The following is a 15,877-nucleotide window of genomic DNA, read 5'->3' on the forward strand; positions in this document are numbered from 1 at the left end:
TTCTTCTGAAACTCAGTTTATTACAGTGTGTGTTTGCAGTGTAGAAAGTAAAATTCTTGACAACAGCATTGAATGAGAACACAAGGGAGAATCGAGTGCACATAACACGTTGTGAGTGAAGGTCAATACATTGGGCTCTTCTCCTCTCCTTTTGGATTTGTGACTTTCTCAAAATTTTTGTAAATGATATCATATATCTCAACCTGAAACACAAAACATACTTGTATTAGCTTCACCAAATAATTTGGTGCAGAACAATAGGAGCATAATAACAGATCCATATCTAAATGAGACTTAAAGAGGAGCTGTTAGGTATAAGGTCTCAGAGAAAATAAACACATATCAGTAGCTAAAGATTGGCTGTACTTACATTACATATGCATTTCACTGTCCGCGTTTGTACTTCACAGAATTTGTATATAGTATATGCAGAGATTGATGCTCCTGACAGCTCATGGCAGGTTCCATGTTTGTCTGTCTCCTATGAAGCCAAATGTGTCTGCATGTCCTGCCTGCTTCCTGATCACAGAAAAGCTGGTACTGAATAACACTAGTGTGCAGTGAATATTAATTAGCCATGTGGCTAGGAACAATAGCGGACTCCTGCAGTGTACTCTGCCCGGAGATTTTTCAGTGCTGTGCCCTGGACTGAGTTACAAGCTGCTGAAACTTGATCCTGTAACTTCTCCTTAGCAGCCGAGGGGAGGGCCCCAGAATGCTTTGCAGTATGGTATGCGGCTTGCGTCCTCTTAAAGAGCTTGGGTCTAACAGCTTTGCTGATAAGCACACATCAAATGAAAGAGAGATTTTTATTTTCACTATTGCCTTTTTGGCTTCCGTCTAAACTGTTTAACACAGGAGAATAGAGGTTTAAATTAGCTTCTGCAGCCTGACAGTTACTCTTTAAAGCATCTTAAGCGAAAAGGGGGAAAAAATAAATCAAGACACTGCAAAGTGAGAAGTTAAAAAATAGGAGAGATCAAGAAATGATTGCTATTCGCCATGTAATTTGTTCATGTTGTTTGATCCATAGTCAGTCTGCATGTCATCATCTTTATTACTGGCAGACATTAAAACAATCAGCACCAACTGCCATTATCTATAAACACACTGCAATAGGCTAAAAGTTTTTTTTTTCTATAGATATACATATGCAGGGAGATACTGGTTGCTTGGCAGGTGGACACAGCCATTATTTCTCACAATGCAACAAGGCTCACACAATGTGATGTCAGGACCTAGGTCCTGACATCACACTGTGGGAGGAGTTTCACCACAATATACATTTCAGCCAAACATTTCTCATGGGAAAAGGGGCATCAGCTACTGATTGGGATGAAGTTCAATCCTTGGTCACAGTTCCTCTTTAAATAGATCAAGTAGAGTTTAATTTGATACATTAAACAAGGGGAGTGTCATATTTACACCACACTCGCCTCCCCATCCATCAGTATACACATACCCTTGTTTCTGGCCAGTGCATTACATTATGATGGCCTTATTAAGATATCTGTCATGTGTGTAACATATTTATATGTACTAAAGGCTAAAACATTTACCGTATATATATAAAAAAAAAAATAGATACTTTGGAATACCTCTGAATCCTGCAGAGACTTCCCATGTCCTCCTGGCCTCCACTGTTGCTGGTGATTGGTGATGGTCTCCAGGAGGACACAGGAAGCCTGTGGAAGTTCCACTTTACATGGATCCGCTGTCACCCTCCTGCTCTTACTTTGGGTTTACTCCAATGCATCCAGCAACCTCTAGTTACTGTTGCCCTTGCAATTCTCCAGCTAACGCACTAAAGGGATGGCTATGCTGTAGGCTATTTAGAATATTGGTGTCTGCCATTCTCTCCTCATATAGCCAATGGGTACCGGATTAAAAAAGAAAAAGTCAGATACTCACCTAAGGAGAGGGAAGGCTCGGTCCTAATGAGCCTTCCCTCTCCTCTCCCGGTGCCCTCGGTGCTGCGCTGGCTCCCCCGTTCGCGTCCGCCGCCGCAGGGACTTCGGAGGTCTTCGGGAGCACTCGGGCTTTCGAAGACAGGCCGCTCCATACTACGTACGCGCGAGTGCGTCATAGAGGGCGCTCGCGCATGCGTAGTATGGAGAGGCCGCGTCATCGGGAGCCCGAGTGCTCCCGAAGGCTTCCAAAAGCTCCCGAAGGCATGCGGAAGTGGCAGTATTTGACCGAACTGGTCGAATACTGCCACGGGGGATCCTGCGTCGGACCGGGCACCGGGAGAGGAGGGGGAAGGCTCATTAGGACCGAGCCTTCCCTCTCCTTAGGTGAGTATCTGACTTTTTCTTTTTTAATCCGGTAAACATTCACTAGAGTCTGCCTCTCTTGCTGCACCTGTTTCATAGTACAAGTAAACCTTGCTCTACCTGCACCTTCCCACAGCTACATGTATACTTTCCCTGAGCTACAGAAGTCTGCTGCTCTCTGCTTCCATTTATGCCCAGTTCCCTTCACACAGTAACCTCTCCTTTGAGAGAGTACCCTGCCCTTCCACCTTGTGGTCCTCATGCGTGTCTACTACGGAGTCTCATTCCCAAACCCCAATAATAAAAACAAATGTACCACAATGCAGCATACAATACTGTAGTGTACTGGGCCCACTAAATGTTTTCACTACTCAAAGTATACATGGCATGATAGATATTTTTTCTCATTTTAGAAGTCTAGCTTTCAGGGTGGGGGTGGCGGGGTTTCATATTTTACTTGAGGGAAACTTTAGCTAGGTGTACATAGTATTTGTTTTTTGTACACAACAGATGTGTTTTAAACCTCAGTTAAAAGGAAACCACAGAAAGCTACAGTTTCATCCAATTAAATACAATTGTATCCACACCGTCCTATAATTCCATGAACAGCATCTCTCAGAGTAGGGAGGTGAGGGAGCAGTTCAGGTGACAATGTTAGACTAGAGCAGGGGTAGGGAACCTTGGCTCTCCAGCTGTGATAAAACTACAAATCCCAGCATGCATTTGGCTTTATTAACCTCCCTGGCGTTTAATTTCCCCAGGATTTCTGTGCAAAAAGTGGTTCAATTAATTTTCATAACCTTTTTTCCTGTAACTTGCCAAAATGTGTCAAGCAAGGGTGTAGTACACATTTTGAGTATAATGAAAGTTTAAAACCGAAAATGAAATCACAACTAAGTTTTAAAATTACTCCCCAAAAGCTAGCAATGATGCGCAGATTCGACCAAGAGACAGATCTCTGTGTAATCAAATTAGAGAGAGATCTGTCGGCTGCCCATACACTGCAGGGCAATTTGTGATACATTTCAGGTTGACATCTCTTAGGAATCGGCTGCGTGCACTGCAGCCCCCCCCATGTATAAATGTACCCCCTCTGTGTGCATTTATACATTACCTGTCCTGTTTCGCCCACTTCACGGTGCCCATCCGTCTTCAGAATCCCCCGCAGGTTATTGTATTGAATTCAATAAGAAGAAGAAAAAAAGTTTGCCGCTAGGTGTTGATGACGCCGCGTGCCCCTGGCGACATCAACTCTGATCGCCGGGGAACAGGTTACTATTACAGGTACACAACAAGGGATCAGCATGCCAATGGTGAGTATAAGACGCCCCCCCTCCATGTCTCCCCCATGTACGTGATGCACATGATTAGCCCCACAGTATAGATCAGGCAGGTATGTGTCCCCAGTAAATATTAGACAGGTATGTGTCCCCAGAATAGTTTAGACAGGTAGCAGGGACGGATCTGGGGGAGGGGGGGGGGCCGGGTCTCTTGCCCTAGGTGCAGCTTGGTCTAGATCCGTACCTGGCAGGTAGGCATGTGTCACCCAGCATAGTTTAGGCAGGTAGGCAGGTATGTGTCCCCAGTTTAGTTTAGGCGCAGTGTGCATACCTCCTCCCTTCTCCCTTGTCTGTGCATTGAATCCCCCCTGCCTTTTCACCCTGTCTGTGTGGCATTCTCCTCCCTTCTTCCCCTTGTCTGCAGCCAGTTCTCTTTTGTGTAGCGATCCCTGGCACATTGAATCCCCACTGCCCTCTCACCCAGTCTGTGGCATTCTTCTTTCTTCTTTCCCATCTGCCTTCTGCAGCCAGCGTGTTCCCTTTTGTGCAGCGATCCCTGGCACTTTGTCCCCCGCCCTCCTCCCCTTCCCTCTGTGCAGCGATCCCTGGCCCTGCACTGTAAATACTTATTTACTCTGGAGCATGTCTGTCCCACGATCACACCTCATCTCTGCAGCTGCAGGGCCAGTCTTCTCTGTTCGGGACACAGTGATTCGGCTTGATGATGTCACCAAGCCGAGTCACTGTGTCCCGAACAGAGAAGACTGGCCCTGCAGCTGCAGAGATGAGGTGTGATCGTGGGACAGACATGCTCCAGAGTAAATAAGTATTTACAGTGCAGGACCAGGGATCGCTACACAGAGGAAAGAGGGGGAGGGCGGGGGACAAAGTGCCAGGGATCGCTGCACAAAAAAAAGCAACACACTGGCAGCAGACAGGGGGAAGAAGGGAGGAGAATGCCACAGACGGGGTGAGAGCGCAGGGGAGATTCGATACATAGACGGGGGAGAAGGGAGGGGGTATGCATCTGCAGCTTCTCTTTTCTGCTGGCTCCCAATCACACAAGGGATTCCCCAGGATGGCTGAATGTCTGTTTTCACACTTTGGGTAGCGTAGATCGCTGCCCACAGTGTGCTGGCAGGCATCCAGCAGTCTTAGGGAATCCCTTGTAAGTAAAAAAAAGTGGTGTGGTGGAGGAGATAAGTTAGAAATCTCCCTGGCTGCAAGGACGAGTGTAGCTCGTCCTTACCACTTTCAGCATTTTTTTACTGGGCGAGTTACACTCGTGCTTACCGCTAGGGAGGTTAATCATGAGTGTGGCTGTCAGACTCCTGCAATGCATTGTAGTACTTGTAGTTCCTTAACAGCTGGAGAGCCAACGTTCCCTACCCCTGGACTAGAGGTTTCCATACAAGATGATAGACCACAGTAATGACTCATCAACGTACTGCTGATCTGCAATATCCTTTCTTTATGTCCTGACCTACTGTATATGTGGAGTGACCTGAAGAAAACTTAGCTTGCTGGATGTGGTAAATGGTTGAGTTATATAGTCTTGAATTATATGACTGGCTGGACAGTCCTCTCCATTTCATTCCAAAGATTCACCAAGATTGTAAAACACAACCTCTGAAGATACTTTGATAAATTTGGTTGTAATGAAGAAGATAAACTCACATAGGTATTTCTCACTTCGATGAGCGCAAGCCTTAGATCCACAAAAGCACCTTCATCTTTGTCATGAACCAGGGCCCTGTAGTCCATCTGAATTGATAGAATAACAGCATCAAGATGGGAACATCATAATACCACCAATAAGAAGTTACAATAGAACATGTCAACACAGATCAGGTGAGCTACATCTCTATTTAGGGTCTGTGCAAATCAGGGGATCTGCAGGCAACCTTTTGAACAGCTGATGCTGAAGCAGTAGAGTGTTGTACCATGTTAGCCATCAGTAAAAGCAAGACATTTTGAATCAGGATGATACCATTTATTGGCTAACTTAAAGAGGAACTCCAGTGAAAATATTATAATAAAAAAGTGCTTCATTTTTACAATAATTATGTATTAATAATTTAGTCAGTGTTTGCGCAATGTAAAATCTTTCCTCTCCCTAATTTACATTGTGACATTTATCACATGGTGACATTTTTACCGCTACAGGTGATGTCACTGGAAGGAGATGCTGCTTATATTTTTGGCAGTTGGAAACAGCTGTTATTTCCCACAATGAAAAACAGCTCCCACAATGTGATGTCAGGACCTCAGTGCTGTGAGGCATTGACATCACACTGTGGGAGGGGTTTCACCACAAAATCAGCCATACAGAGTCTCCTGATGATCTGTTTGAGACAAGGAATAGAATTCTCATGAGAAATAGGGTATCAGCTACTGATTGGGATAAAGTTCAATTCTTGGTTACGGTTTCTCTTTAAAGGTAAACATAAAGTAAGCTTTTGGCTAATAAGCCTTCTACAGAGTTTGTTCCTGTAGCTTATATACACTGGACATTTGGGGGGAGTGTATATAAGTTGTGTGTTTTGATATCTTGTTAATATACAGGAACAAAGTCTGAAGAAGGCTTATTAGCCAAAAGCTTACTTTTTTGTTTACCATTAAAGTGAATCTTAAGTTAAAATAAAAAAATATATATATTTTAACTTGCCTGGGGCTTCTTGTAGCCCCCTGGAGTCTTTCTGTGCCCACGACACTGGTCCAAGTCCCTCCAGCCACCAGCGGCGACCCTCGCTAAGCTGGCCGGCCTCGCGACTCCTCACCACACTCCCGTCGGTCGGAAGCATTCCACACATGCGTAGTACGTGAACCTCACTATTGGGCATGCACAGAGTGCTCTCGGCCGCAGGCGCATGATCAGCGTGCGAGTGGCTCAGGGCCACACATGCGCAGTAGCCTCCAGTAGTGACAGGCTACCTTTGCGAGGCTTGTCGCTGCTCGGGACCAGCGTGGTGGGCACAGTAGGACACCAGGGGGCTGCAAGAAGCCGCAGGTAAGTTAAAATCATTTTTTTTTATTTTAACTTAAGATTCACTTTTAGGCTGGTTTCACAGTGGGACGTTACAGGCGCACGTTAGTGCAGCCTGTAACGCAGCCCACCGCACAGCAATGAAAAATCAATGGGCTGTTCACAGTGCCCACGTTGCGTTACACAGTAACGCTGCGCCATAAGTCAACATACTGCATGCAGTACTTTGTAAGCGGCAGAGCCGCGTTAGACTGTTTGCACATGCTCAGTAACATTGAGGAGGAGCGGAGAGCGGCCAGGCACATGGCTTATTAATATTCACTGCACTCAGTGACGTGCAGTGTTTACTTCTTGGAGCGTCCGCTCTGTGCAGGGATTGGCCGGGTGGGACCACGTGATGCCGCATGCGTCCAAGAGTGCGCATCACGGCATCACGGACGCCAGAGTGAGCTGCACAACGCGGCTCACTCTGACGTCCAAGGCAGGGAGCACCAGGCGTTGTGTTAGGGGCACGTTATGCGACCATAACGTCCCCTAAAACGCAACGTCCTGGTGTGAAACCAGCCTAAAAGGCAAACAAAAAAAGTCAATTAAAAGTCTCAGGTACACTTTAACCTCTTGAGCCCCAGAGGTTTATACCCCCCCTAGTGACCAGGTCATTTTTTACAATTCGGCACTTCCCAACTTTAACGGTTTATTGCTCGGTCATACAACTTAGCACCAAAATGAATTTTACCTCCCTTTCTTCTAACAAATAGAGCTTTCTTTTGGTGGTATTTGATTGCTGCTAAGATTTAGTTTTTTTATTAATCAAAATTTTATTTTATGCAAAGAAAGTTGGCCTTGCACTAAGATACATACACTACACTTTACATAAATAGACATATGCCTATGGTAGGGATTATATTGTAAGCCCCTCCAAGGTATAGTTACCGGTAAGTAACAAGACCATACTCTGTACAGTGCTGTGTAAGATGTAAGCGCTATATAAATACATAAATAAAAATTAAAAAAATAAACAGCCTGCCAGCACTGATCGATGGCTGGCAGGCTGATTGCTAGGGCCCGCTGTGTACAGTTATTGGATGCTCGCGCTCGTCCAAATTGCCGTCAAATCTCGCTCCTCGTGAGATGACACCAATAGGCGTCCAGAAGACATGAGAGAGCCGCTGTCCCGCTGCCATCCTGCATTAGGCGCACAGGAAGCAGTTAAGTACAGTCAAGCCTGTTTTGACAGGTGGGTCAAGCAGTTGGCTGCCTTGGGTCAAGTGGAAAGGATGGGACAATGGAGAAGCTGGCTCCCGACAAATGCAAAGCACTGAATTGCCACTTCTCCTTCAGGAATGTGTGAGTGTGTTTCAGAAATCTGTGTGTCTAGAGTGGGGATATTGTTCAAAAACTAGTTAAAGTGGTATGAAACTCAGAATTTCTTCTTTGCTCTCAAAGATTATTTGCAGCATAAAACTTACTACCAGAAAAAAATGGTGGCAGAAAATCATTCAAACTGTTAAACACAACACTTTCTTCTTAAGTAGGAAGCTTATTTCTGAAGCTAAGAAAGTGACTAGATGGTCATTTTAAAATAATTGTTGCAAATGTGTGTAAATCCTCTAGCTAGCACTAGGCTAGCTAGAAGAAGTCTCTGGCACCCCCAGATCGCCGCCGCTCCCCCGTTTATACATTACTCAGCCTGGATCCAGCGATTGGCGCAGCCTCCCCTGACAGCTCCGGTCTTCTCTATAGGGAGGATCGCACATGACGTCATGCGCAAACCTGATCCTCCCCATAGAGAGACCGGAGCTGTGCCGGGAGGCTGCGCGATCGCTGGATCCGGGGGGGTAATGTATAAACCGGGGGATCGGGGGGGATCTAGGGGTGCCGGAGGCTCTTACTAGCTAGCCTAGTGCTAGCTAGAGGATTTCCACACATTTGCAACAATTATTCATTTATGGGGGACTCCTGGGGCCACACAGTGTCGGGCATGCCGCTAAGTAGGTTAATCAATAAATAATAATGGCTTTTAAAGCAAAGTTGTAAATTAAGATATTAATTTGTGACTGCTGATAAAAGGAATTAATAAACTGGAAAGATGTAGGAAATTGTCTTTAGGCTTCTTACCACATGTGTCTCCTTTGATGCCTTAGCAACAGCATCTCCGCGTTCTGTGAAATACCTAAAGGACAAAAGGACATCTGAAACAAGCTAATAAATGAAATGTGACCATAGATTTCAATCCTTCATGTTAAATTGATGTGCAACAAAGCCTTGAATTAGCTACTCGTCTTCCCTCTAAGCAGATTACAAGCCCTAACAAATTAGAGGTGAAACTGAATAAAATGCAGACAATATAAAATTACAGAGGAATCTAGCCACCATCTTAAAGCACATGTGAAGTCCGTTTTTCGCATTTCCAAGCAGCTTGCCGTACAGCTTATGGTATGTTCACATGAGAGGTGAACAAGCAATCCTGAGCTGGGCATACGCAAGTTCTTAATTGTGCATGCTCAGTAAAAGAAAGCACTAATTCATGCTCTTTTGTGCATGAGCGCTTATTTTTACTGGGCATGTACGATCCATAACTTGCACATGCCCAGTTCAGAATCACTTTTTTATCCTCCAGACTGTTCGACTCAGAGGGTCAGTGAAATATTAAAAAGAATGGAAGGAGACCCCAAAGACAACAGTTAATCTAGCCCACCATAAGGTTGATTTAATTTTTTTCTTTCTTTCATTTCAGGGTGCTTTAAAGCAGTGTTTCTCAACATTTTATTGGCATGTACCCCTTTTAAAACCCTGTACTCACCAAGTACCCCCTAGCATAGTAAACATTATCACAAGTACCCCTTGACAAATATATATTTAGTTGTAGTACATGATAATTAGTTCTAAACAATTTTTAAGCATTTACTATTGCTTTTAATTAGCTAAAACACTAATTTGGAGTTGTTTAAATAAGATTTATAATTTTCTAAAACTCCAAATTTGTTATTCTTGGTTAATTATATCAAGCCCGAGTACCCCCTGGAACCATCAGAAGTACCCCCTGGGGTACTCGTACCACACCTTGAGAACCTAAGCTTTAAAGCACACCTGTAATTTCACCAAAGTAGAGGGAAGCCTCTGGATGCTCAAGAGGCTTCCTATGTCGCCTTTGACCCCATCATCATTGGCAGGGACACTCTTCTTCATGCATGAGCGGGACATGCTGCGCATTCGCCATTCATATACGAAGGGGAGTGTGGCCATGAGAACATATCTCAAATGCTCTTGTTCTGTGGGTTCATGCGCAAATCAGTGGGTTCAAGGAGAAGGCAGGAAGCTATTGGTCTATCCACAGAGGGTTCCTTCTACTTAGTTAAGTATCTAACTTTTTGGGTGTGTGTGTGTGTGTGTGGGGGGGGGGGGGGGGGGGCGGGAGGGTACAGGTTTGCTTGAAAGAAATCCCGAGATAGTTTAAACTGAACTGCGCATGCCCAGCCACGTGCCGCGCCGTCCCGGCTAATGGAGTGCAATGGGGGGCACATGAAGTCAAGCTGCAAATACGGGGGAAGGCTAGAAGAACAAAGCAGCACAGAAGGAAGGCAAGGAAGTCCACAGAGTACATAGTAATGTAGTGGCTGGATAGTGTACTGGTTAAGGGCTCTGCCTTTGACATGGGAAACTAGTGTTTGAATCCTGGCTAGGAAAAGTGCCTATTCAGGAAGACGTCTTTAGGCAATACTTCCTAACACTCCAAGGAACTTCAACCTTGAGCACACTCCTTAGTGGCTGCAGCTCTCGATTTGAGTCCAACAGGAGAAAAGTGCTATACAAATGCTAGGATTATTATTACATGGGCATGGAAGAACTCCCAGTTAAGTATAAATGATGCTACAGTATGTCACAACTAGTAGGGATGGTCGGAAATGCCAATTTCCGATTCCGCGGTAATTCCGCCATTGCCAAATACCGATTCCGCTTTCCGCTACCAATTTCCGCATTCCGATGCGGAATTTCCGCCGGAAATCGCGGAAATTCTGCCCGACTTTAACATCGATTTTCTCAAAAACTATAAAGTCTTTTTGAAAACTTTTTTTTGCATCTTGTTCAGAAGATTCTGTTTAATAAACCCTGTTTAATAAACCCTGGTGTTTCTAGGACGTAAGGGGGCTTTGCTATTAACCGCTAAAGTCGGCGGATTTTTCCTGTAATGTAAATGCAGAAAATAGGCAGAAGCAGAATTTCTGCATTTTACATTAGCGCAGCCTCCCCGTACAGCTCCGGCACAGTAAAAATCTGCAGACTTTAGCGGTTAATAGCAAAGCCCCCTTAAGGCCTAGAAACACCCAATTTTCAGGGCTTATTAAACTGAATCTTGTGAACAAGATGCAAAAAAAAGTTTTCAAAAAGACCTTATAGTTTTTGAGAAAATCAATGTTAAAGTCGGGCGGAATTTCCGCGATTTCCGGCGGAAATTTCCGCGATTTCCGGCGGAAATCCGCCTAACGCACTTGCATTACCGATTTCCGCATTCCGATGCAAAAATGCAATTTCCGATCGGAATTTCGGAAATTACATTTCCGCGGAATCCGAATGAGCATCCCTAGTCACAAGTACTCTTTAGGCTATTATGGAGATTTAGTCTATGGAAAAATATAATACTTTTGTCCTTTGTTGAGGGAGAAGTGTCACTTTCAAGCTCTAGTGCTAAGTAGTGTACTGTGAGTAGAGATGGGTCATGTGCTTCTAGACTGACTTGCCAGCAGCTGTTAGGGCCCGTTTCCACTCTCGCGGAAACGGCCGCGAATCCGCAGAGTTTCCCCGCAGGCAAATCGCGCGGGGAAACTCTGCCATAGGGGACAACGGCGCCGCCGGCCGAATCGCTTGCAGTAGCGATTCGGCCGGAAACCCCCACAGAATTCGCGGCGGAGGCTGCGATTCCCATAGCCGTGCATGGCACGGCTGATGGGAATCGCCTGCGATCCCGCCCACCCGCTCAGTGCCGGCGTGCGTCTACGAGACGCACGCCGCACTAGTGGAAACGAGCCCTTACAAGAAAGGACATAAAGCAAAGCTGTAATGCAGTGGCAAGCATATGCCATACTGACAAACGTATCGGGATGCACCACCAAATCATTGAATTCTGGAGCTTCAATTGCATCAAGCACTGAGGTATGCAGACTACTACAAGCTTTTGTGAAAGAATGGGTAGCTCACAGTGGTGTAAAGCACTGAACTCTAGCGAAAAGGAGACATGTCATGTAGCTGATCCAGTCAGACTTCAGTGAGAAACACCTGATCTGCTGCATGCTTGTTCAGTGTCAATGGCTAAAAGTATTAGAGGCAGAGGATCAGCAGGAGAGCCACAAAATTTGCATTGTTTAATCGAAAATAAATATCAGTCTCCATGATCCTCTCACTTCAGGTTTCCTTTAACCTCTTGAGGACTGCAGGGCTAAACCCCCCTAGTGACCAGGCCATTTTAGTAAAATTGGCCACTGCAGCTTTAAGGCCAAGCTGCAGGGCCGCACAACACAGCACACAAGTGATTCCCCCCCCCCCCCCCCACCTTTTCCCCCCACCAACAGAGCTCTCTGTTGTTGGGGTCTGATGGCTCCCCCCATGTTTATTTATTTTTAAATAAATATTATTGTTCGTGTTTTTTTTTTTTTTGAAACGCTGTTTCTTTAAATCCCTCCCCTCCCTCCCCACAGCCAGCCAATTACTGCGATCGGCTGTCATAGTTTTCTGCCTATGAGAGCCGATCGCTCTCTTGTCCCCCAGGGGAACAGCTGTGTCACACGGCTGTCCCCAGTGCAGCGCTGCACAGAGTAAATAGACAGCGATCACGCCGTCTAACAGTCTCCCGAGCGGCAATAGCCTGATTGGCTGAAGCCTCTTTTCCAACTGTTTTCCCCTCCCACACCTCGGTTGCTCTCTGATTGGACAATATTTCTTAGTGCACTTTTTACTGCATAGCTAGGTGGGAGTGTCTGAAGACTGGGAGAGGGGCAGGCAATGATACACAGACAGAGTAAGGGAGGAAATGATGTCAGAATTGGCTTCAAGATAGACACAGACAAAATGGAAAATTCTAAGAAGGTTTTTCTCTCTTTTTTTTTTTTTTTTTTTTTACTATAGAAAAACCACTATCAATAATTTGTGGACAATGCAATACATATGTTATGTAAGTAAAGCAAGTACCAGTAGTTATCTACTGATATGTGTGGTTTTTTTTTCTGAGATAAAAAAAAAAGAAAAAAAAAAAAAGTTCAAATCTGAAGTGAACATTGCTACTTACTTGTTGATATTGGTGTGAGTTTTCTCTATGTTTGTTTTTATTGCTGTGACTCGTTCCAAGACTTTTTCCTGATCCACAGAGTGGGGTAGAAAGGTAGAAAGATGAATAAAATTGTATAAATTATCTACTTTATTGGTGCTCTTATACATTTTTTGCTGTAGTTTACAAAGTGAAAAATGTCGACATTATTATTTAAAAGTTAAAGTGAACCAGAGGTGAAAATTAACTGATGAGATAAACAATTGTATTTATCCTCCTACTCCTAAAAATGATTTTTTAAGATACCCCACATTTTTATTTTACATTTAAACATTTACAAAGTAGATTAAATGTTTTGTTGCCCCTGCTCAGCGGTAGTCTATTCAGTGTCCTAGAGTTAAAATACATAAACTATTGACCATATTTTATCCTCCCTGCTCTCAGAAGTTGTATTCTGTTAAGAAAACTTTTATGGCTGTAATTTGCTTATCAGTAAGATAAAGTAATTTCGATAACTTTAAGTAGTTGCAGGGTGTTCCACTCATTAGATTCAATACAAATTATTTGACACCGAGCAGCTCCTAACCGTATCATTAAAGGGAAGGCCGCTTGCTTCAACATTTGATCCTGGTTATTTATATGTTTTGCACTGTACATACACGTTTGTCTTATGTCACAAGTCGCCTTGGGTACACTTTTAATTTATCACCCTTATACACATACAGAACATATACGGTAATTATTCACCTGCACTGAAACTCCAAAGTCATTTCCATCCTCGATTTTTGGAATTAGGTGATACATCCAAGTGATGACCTACACGAAATGATTGCAAAACATCCACTGTCAAGTGCATTCGGTTCCTGAAAAGCTATACAATGGTCATAGGTTTCTGCTGCAGTCTTACCAGTGCACACCCCTCTCTCAGAGTCCTTATCTCAGGCAGGACAATGCTGAGTATTTTCTGGATCTTCTCATTCTCCTTCAGGAAGCCACACTTGGGAGCTGTATAAACCACAAGCCCACAATCCTCATCACAACATGAATGATAATACAGCAATGCAAATGTTTTGCATTTCAGAATTACTCACGTTTCTTTTCTTCTTTGTCTGTTTCCATCTTTGAATCCTGAGAAGAATATATTGTTAAGTCAGTGAAGGCCATAGCACTTGAATGACTTATGGTGCCCATACATGGTACAATTTTTGTCATCCAATCTTACCATTTGTATGTAATATAAGGGAACTGCCTAAATTATCCTTTCAGTATATTCACTTAATTTACCCTTATACTACATAGAAATGGTAAGATTGGATGAAAAAAATGGTACCATGTATGGGCACCATTAGTCTGCCACATAACTGCTAGTGACATATCACCTGCATGCATTTACCGTGTTCTCACTGCTACCAACAAGAGTGATGTTTGCTGTATGTTAACCAGGTAGCAGGTGTGTTTAGAGTGGCAGTGAGGCATACTTTTATTGAACTATATGCCCAACCCTATAGTCGCACCGCAGTGGTAAAACGATATGTGACTGTCTACGTTGCGTCTACTGACTCAATGTGAAAGGACCAGCAAATCCCTCCAAAAAATAGATTCATGGTAGTGAACACTTTGCTGGCAGCTAAAATAGCTTTAACCCTTTGAGGACCGGCGTGGAAACCCCCCTTCAGGACCAAAGCAATTTACCTTTTTTAGGTGTCACCAGTATAGATAGCCAAGCATAGGTATTCCCAGTATAGATAGTCAGGCATGGGTGTCCCCAGTATAGGCAGCCTTCATTACTCTTCCTGGGTCCAGCGATGAGCAGCCTTCCTCGCCTCCCCTCTCCCCGACATCCAGCCTTGCACTTCCCCTAAATTCTGGGTCATCAAGCCAAGACCCAGAACTTAGCTGCAAAGCGAGGCTGGATGCCGGGCAGAGAAAACGGGGAGCTACAATAGCTGGAGGAACGTCAGGTGAGTTGAGTGGGTCCTCTTCTTCCTCTTCAGCCGCTGCAATGCTTCAGATATCACTATAATCGGCGGTGATTGTAGTGATCACATGATCAGGTGCCAATTGCCATGGCTCCTGATCAGTCACTGGAGATATCATCTCTCATATGACAGCCAGGGCCGGCGCTGCCATAGAGGCAAAGGTGGTAATTTCCCCAGGGCCCCCGATCTCTGCAGGGGCCCTGCGCTACCGATCCTGCTAAAGTCTGCCTTCTCCCCCAGCTCGCACTGCTCCCCAGGGTCCTTTTGTGACAAGGACCCTGGGGATAATACGGTAATTATTCACCTGTTGCGGTGGCACAGTCCGGGCACTCTTTCCACGCAGTCTTCTTCCTTCTCTATGACCCGGCGCATAACACGTGCCGGGGCATAGAGAAGGAAGAAGACTGCATAGAAAGGATGTCTGGACAGTGCCGCCTGCCGGGACAGGTGAGTAATTACTGCTGCGGCTCATCACACAAGGCTCCCGGGGAGCAGAGAGGAGAGGTAATTGCCGGGGGGGGGGGGCCTTAAACTGGCCCTGATGACAGCTGAATCTCCCCTCTTGGGTGTGTGTGATCACACCGGGACTTTTAGGACATTACAGTTACATGCTATTAGCCACAGACACAGAGGACGTAACTGTAACGTCCTTGGTCCCAAAGGAGTTAATTTCAAGGCATTAGAAAAACAAACAAACAAAAAGTTACTAATATTATAGCACTTAATTATAAATACGAACTACATTTTCTGTAGTGTCAAATGAAGGAGTAAAACGTCACCATAGATGGGATTCGTGGTCCTCATACAGGCTAAAAGGCCCATACACACGTCGGATTTTAGCGAACGACCCATCGTTTGAACGTTCCGTCGTTCGGACGTTTCCGCGTGAAATCCGATGTGTGTACAGACTATCGTTCGGGTGATAAGACTGGTTACCAACGATCCGCCGGGCGGATCGCTGGTAACCAGTCTTATCACCCAAACGATAGTCTGTACACACGTCGGATTTGACGCGGAAACGTCAGAACGACGGAACGTTCAAACGACGGGTCGTTCGCTAAAATCCGACGTGTGTATGGGCCTTAAGGCTCATACACACA

At 44.9% G+C, this 15,877-nt stretch overlaps 1 protein-coding gene across 1 annotated transcript in view; it reads right to left on the bottom strand.

Moving 5' to 3' along the window:
* The window catches only part of PSME2 (proteasome activator subunit 2), a 40,434-nt gene continuing 24,557 nt past the window's right edge, over positions 1-15,877 (bottom strand). Inside the window, exons 5-11 of the mRNA XM_068242518.1 lie at positions 13,890-13,926; positions 13,706-13,803; positions 13,546-13,614; positions 12,820-12,887; positions 8,658-8,712; positions 5,231-5,317; positions 1-203 (exon numbers count right to left, since the gene is read on the bottom strand). Coding sequence (XP_068098619.1) covers positions 123-203; positions 5,231-5,317; positions 8,658-8,712; positions 12,820-12,887; positions 13,546-13,614; positions 13,706-13,803; positions 13,890-13,926 — 495 coding nt within the window. The 3' untranslated portion in view covers positions 1-122. The remainder of the gene's footprint in view (positions 204-5,230; positions 5,318-8,657; positions 8,713-12,819; positions 12,888-13,545; positions 13,615-13,705; positions 13,804-13,889; positions 13,927-15,877) is intronic.

The sequence above is a fragment of the Hyperolius riggenbachi genome, chromosome 1 (genome assembly GCF_040937935.1).
Source record: "Hyperolius riggenbachi isolate aHypRig1 chromosome 1, aHypRig1.pri, whole genome shotgun sequence".
Classification (NCBI taxonomy): Eukaryota; Metazoa; Chordata; class Amphibia; order Anura; family Hyperoliidae; genus Hyperolius; species Hyperolius riggenbachi.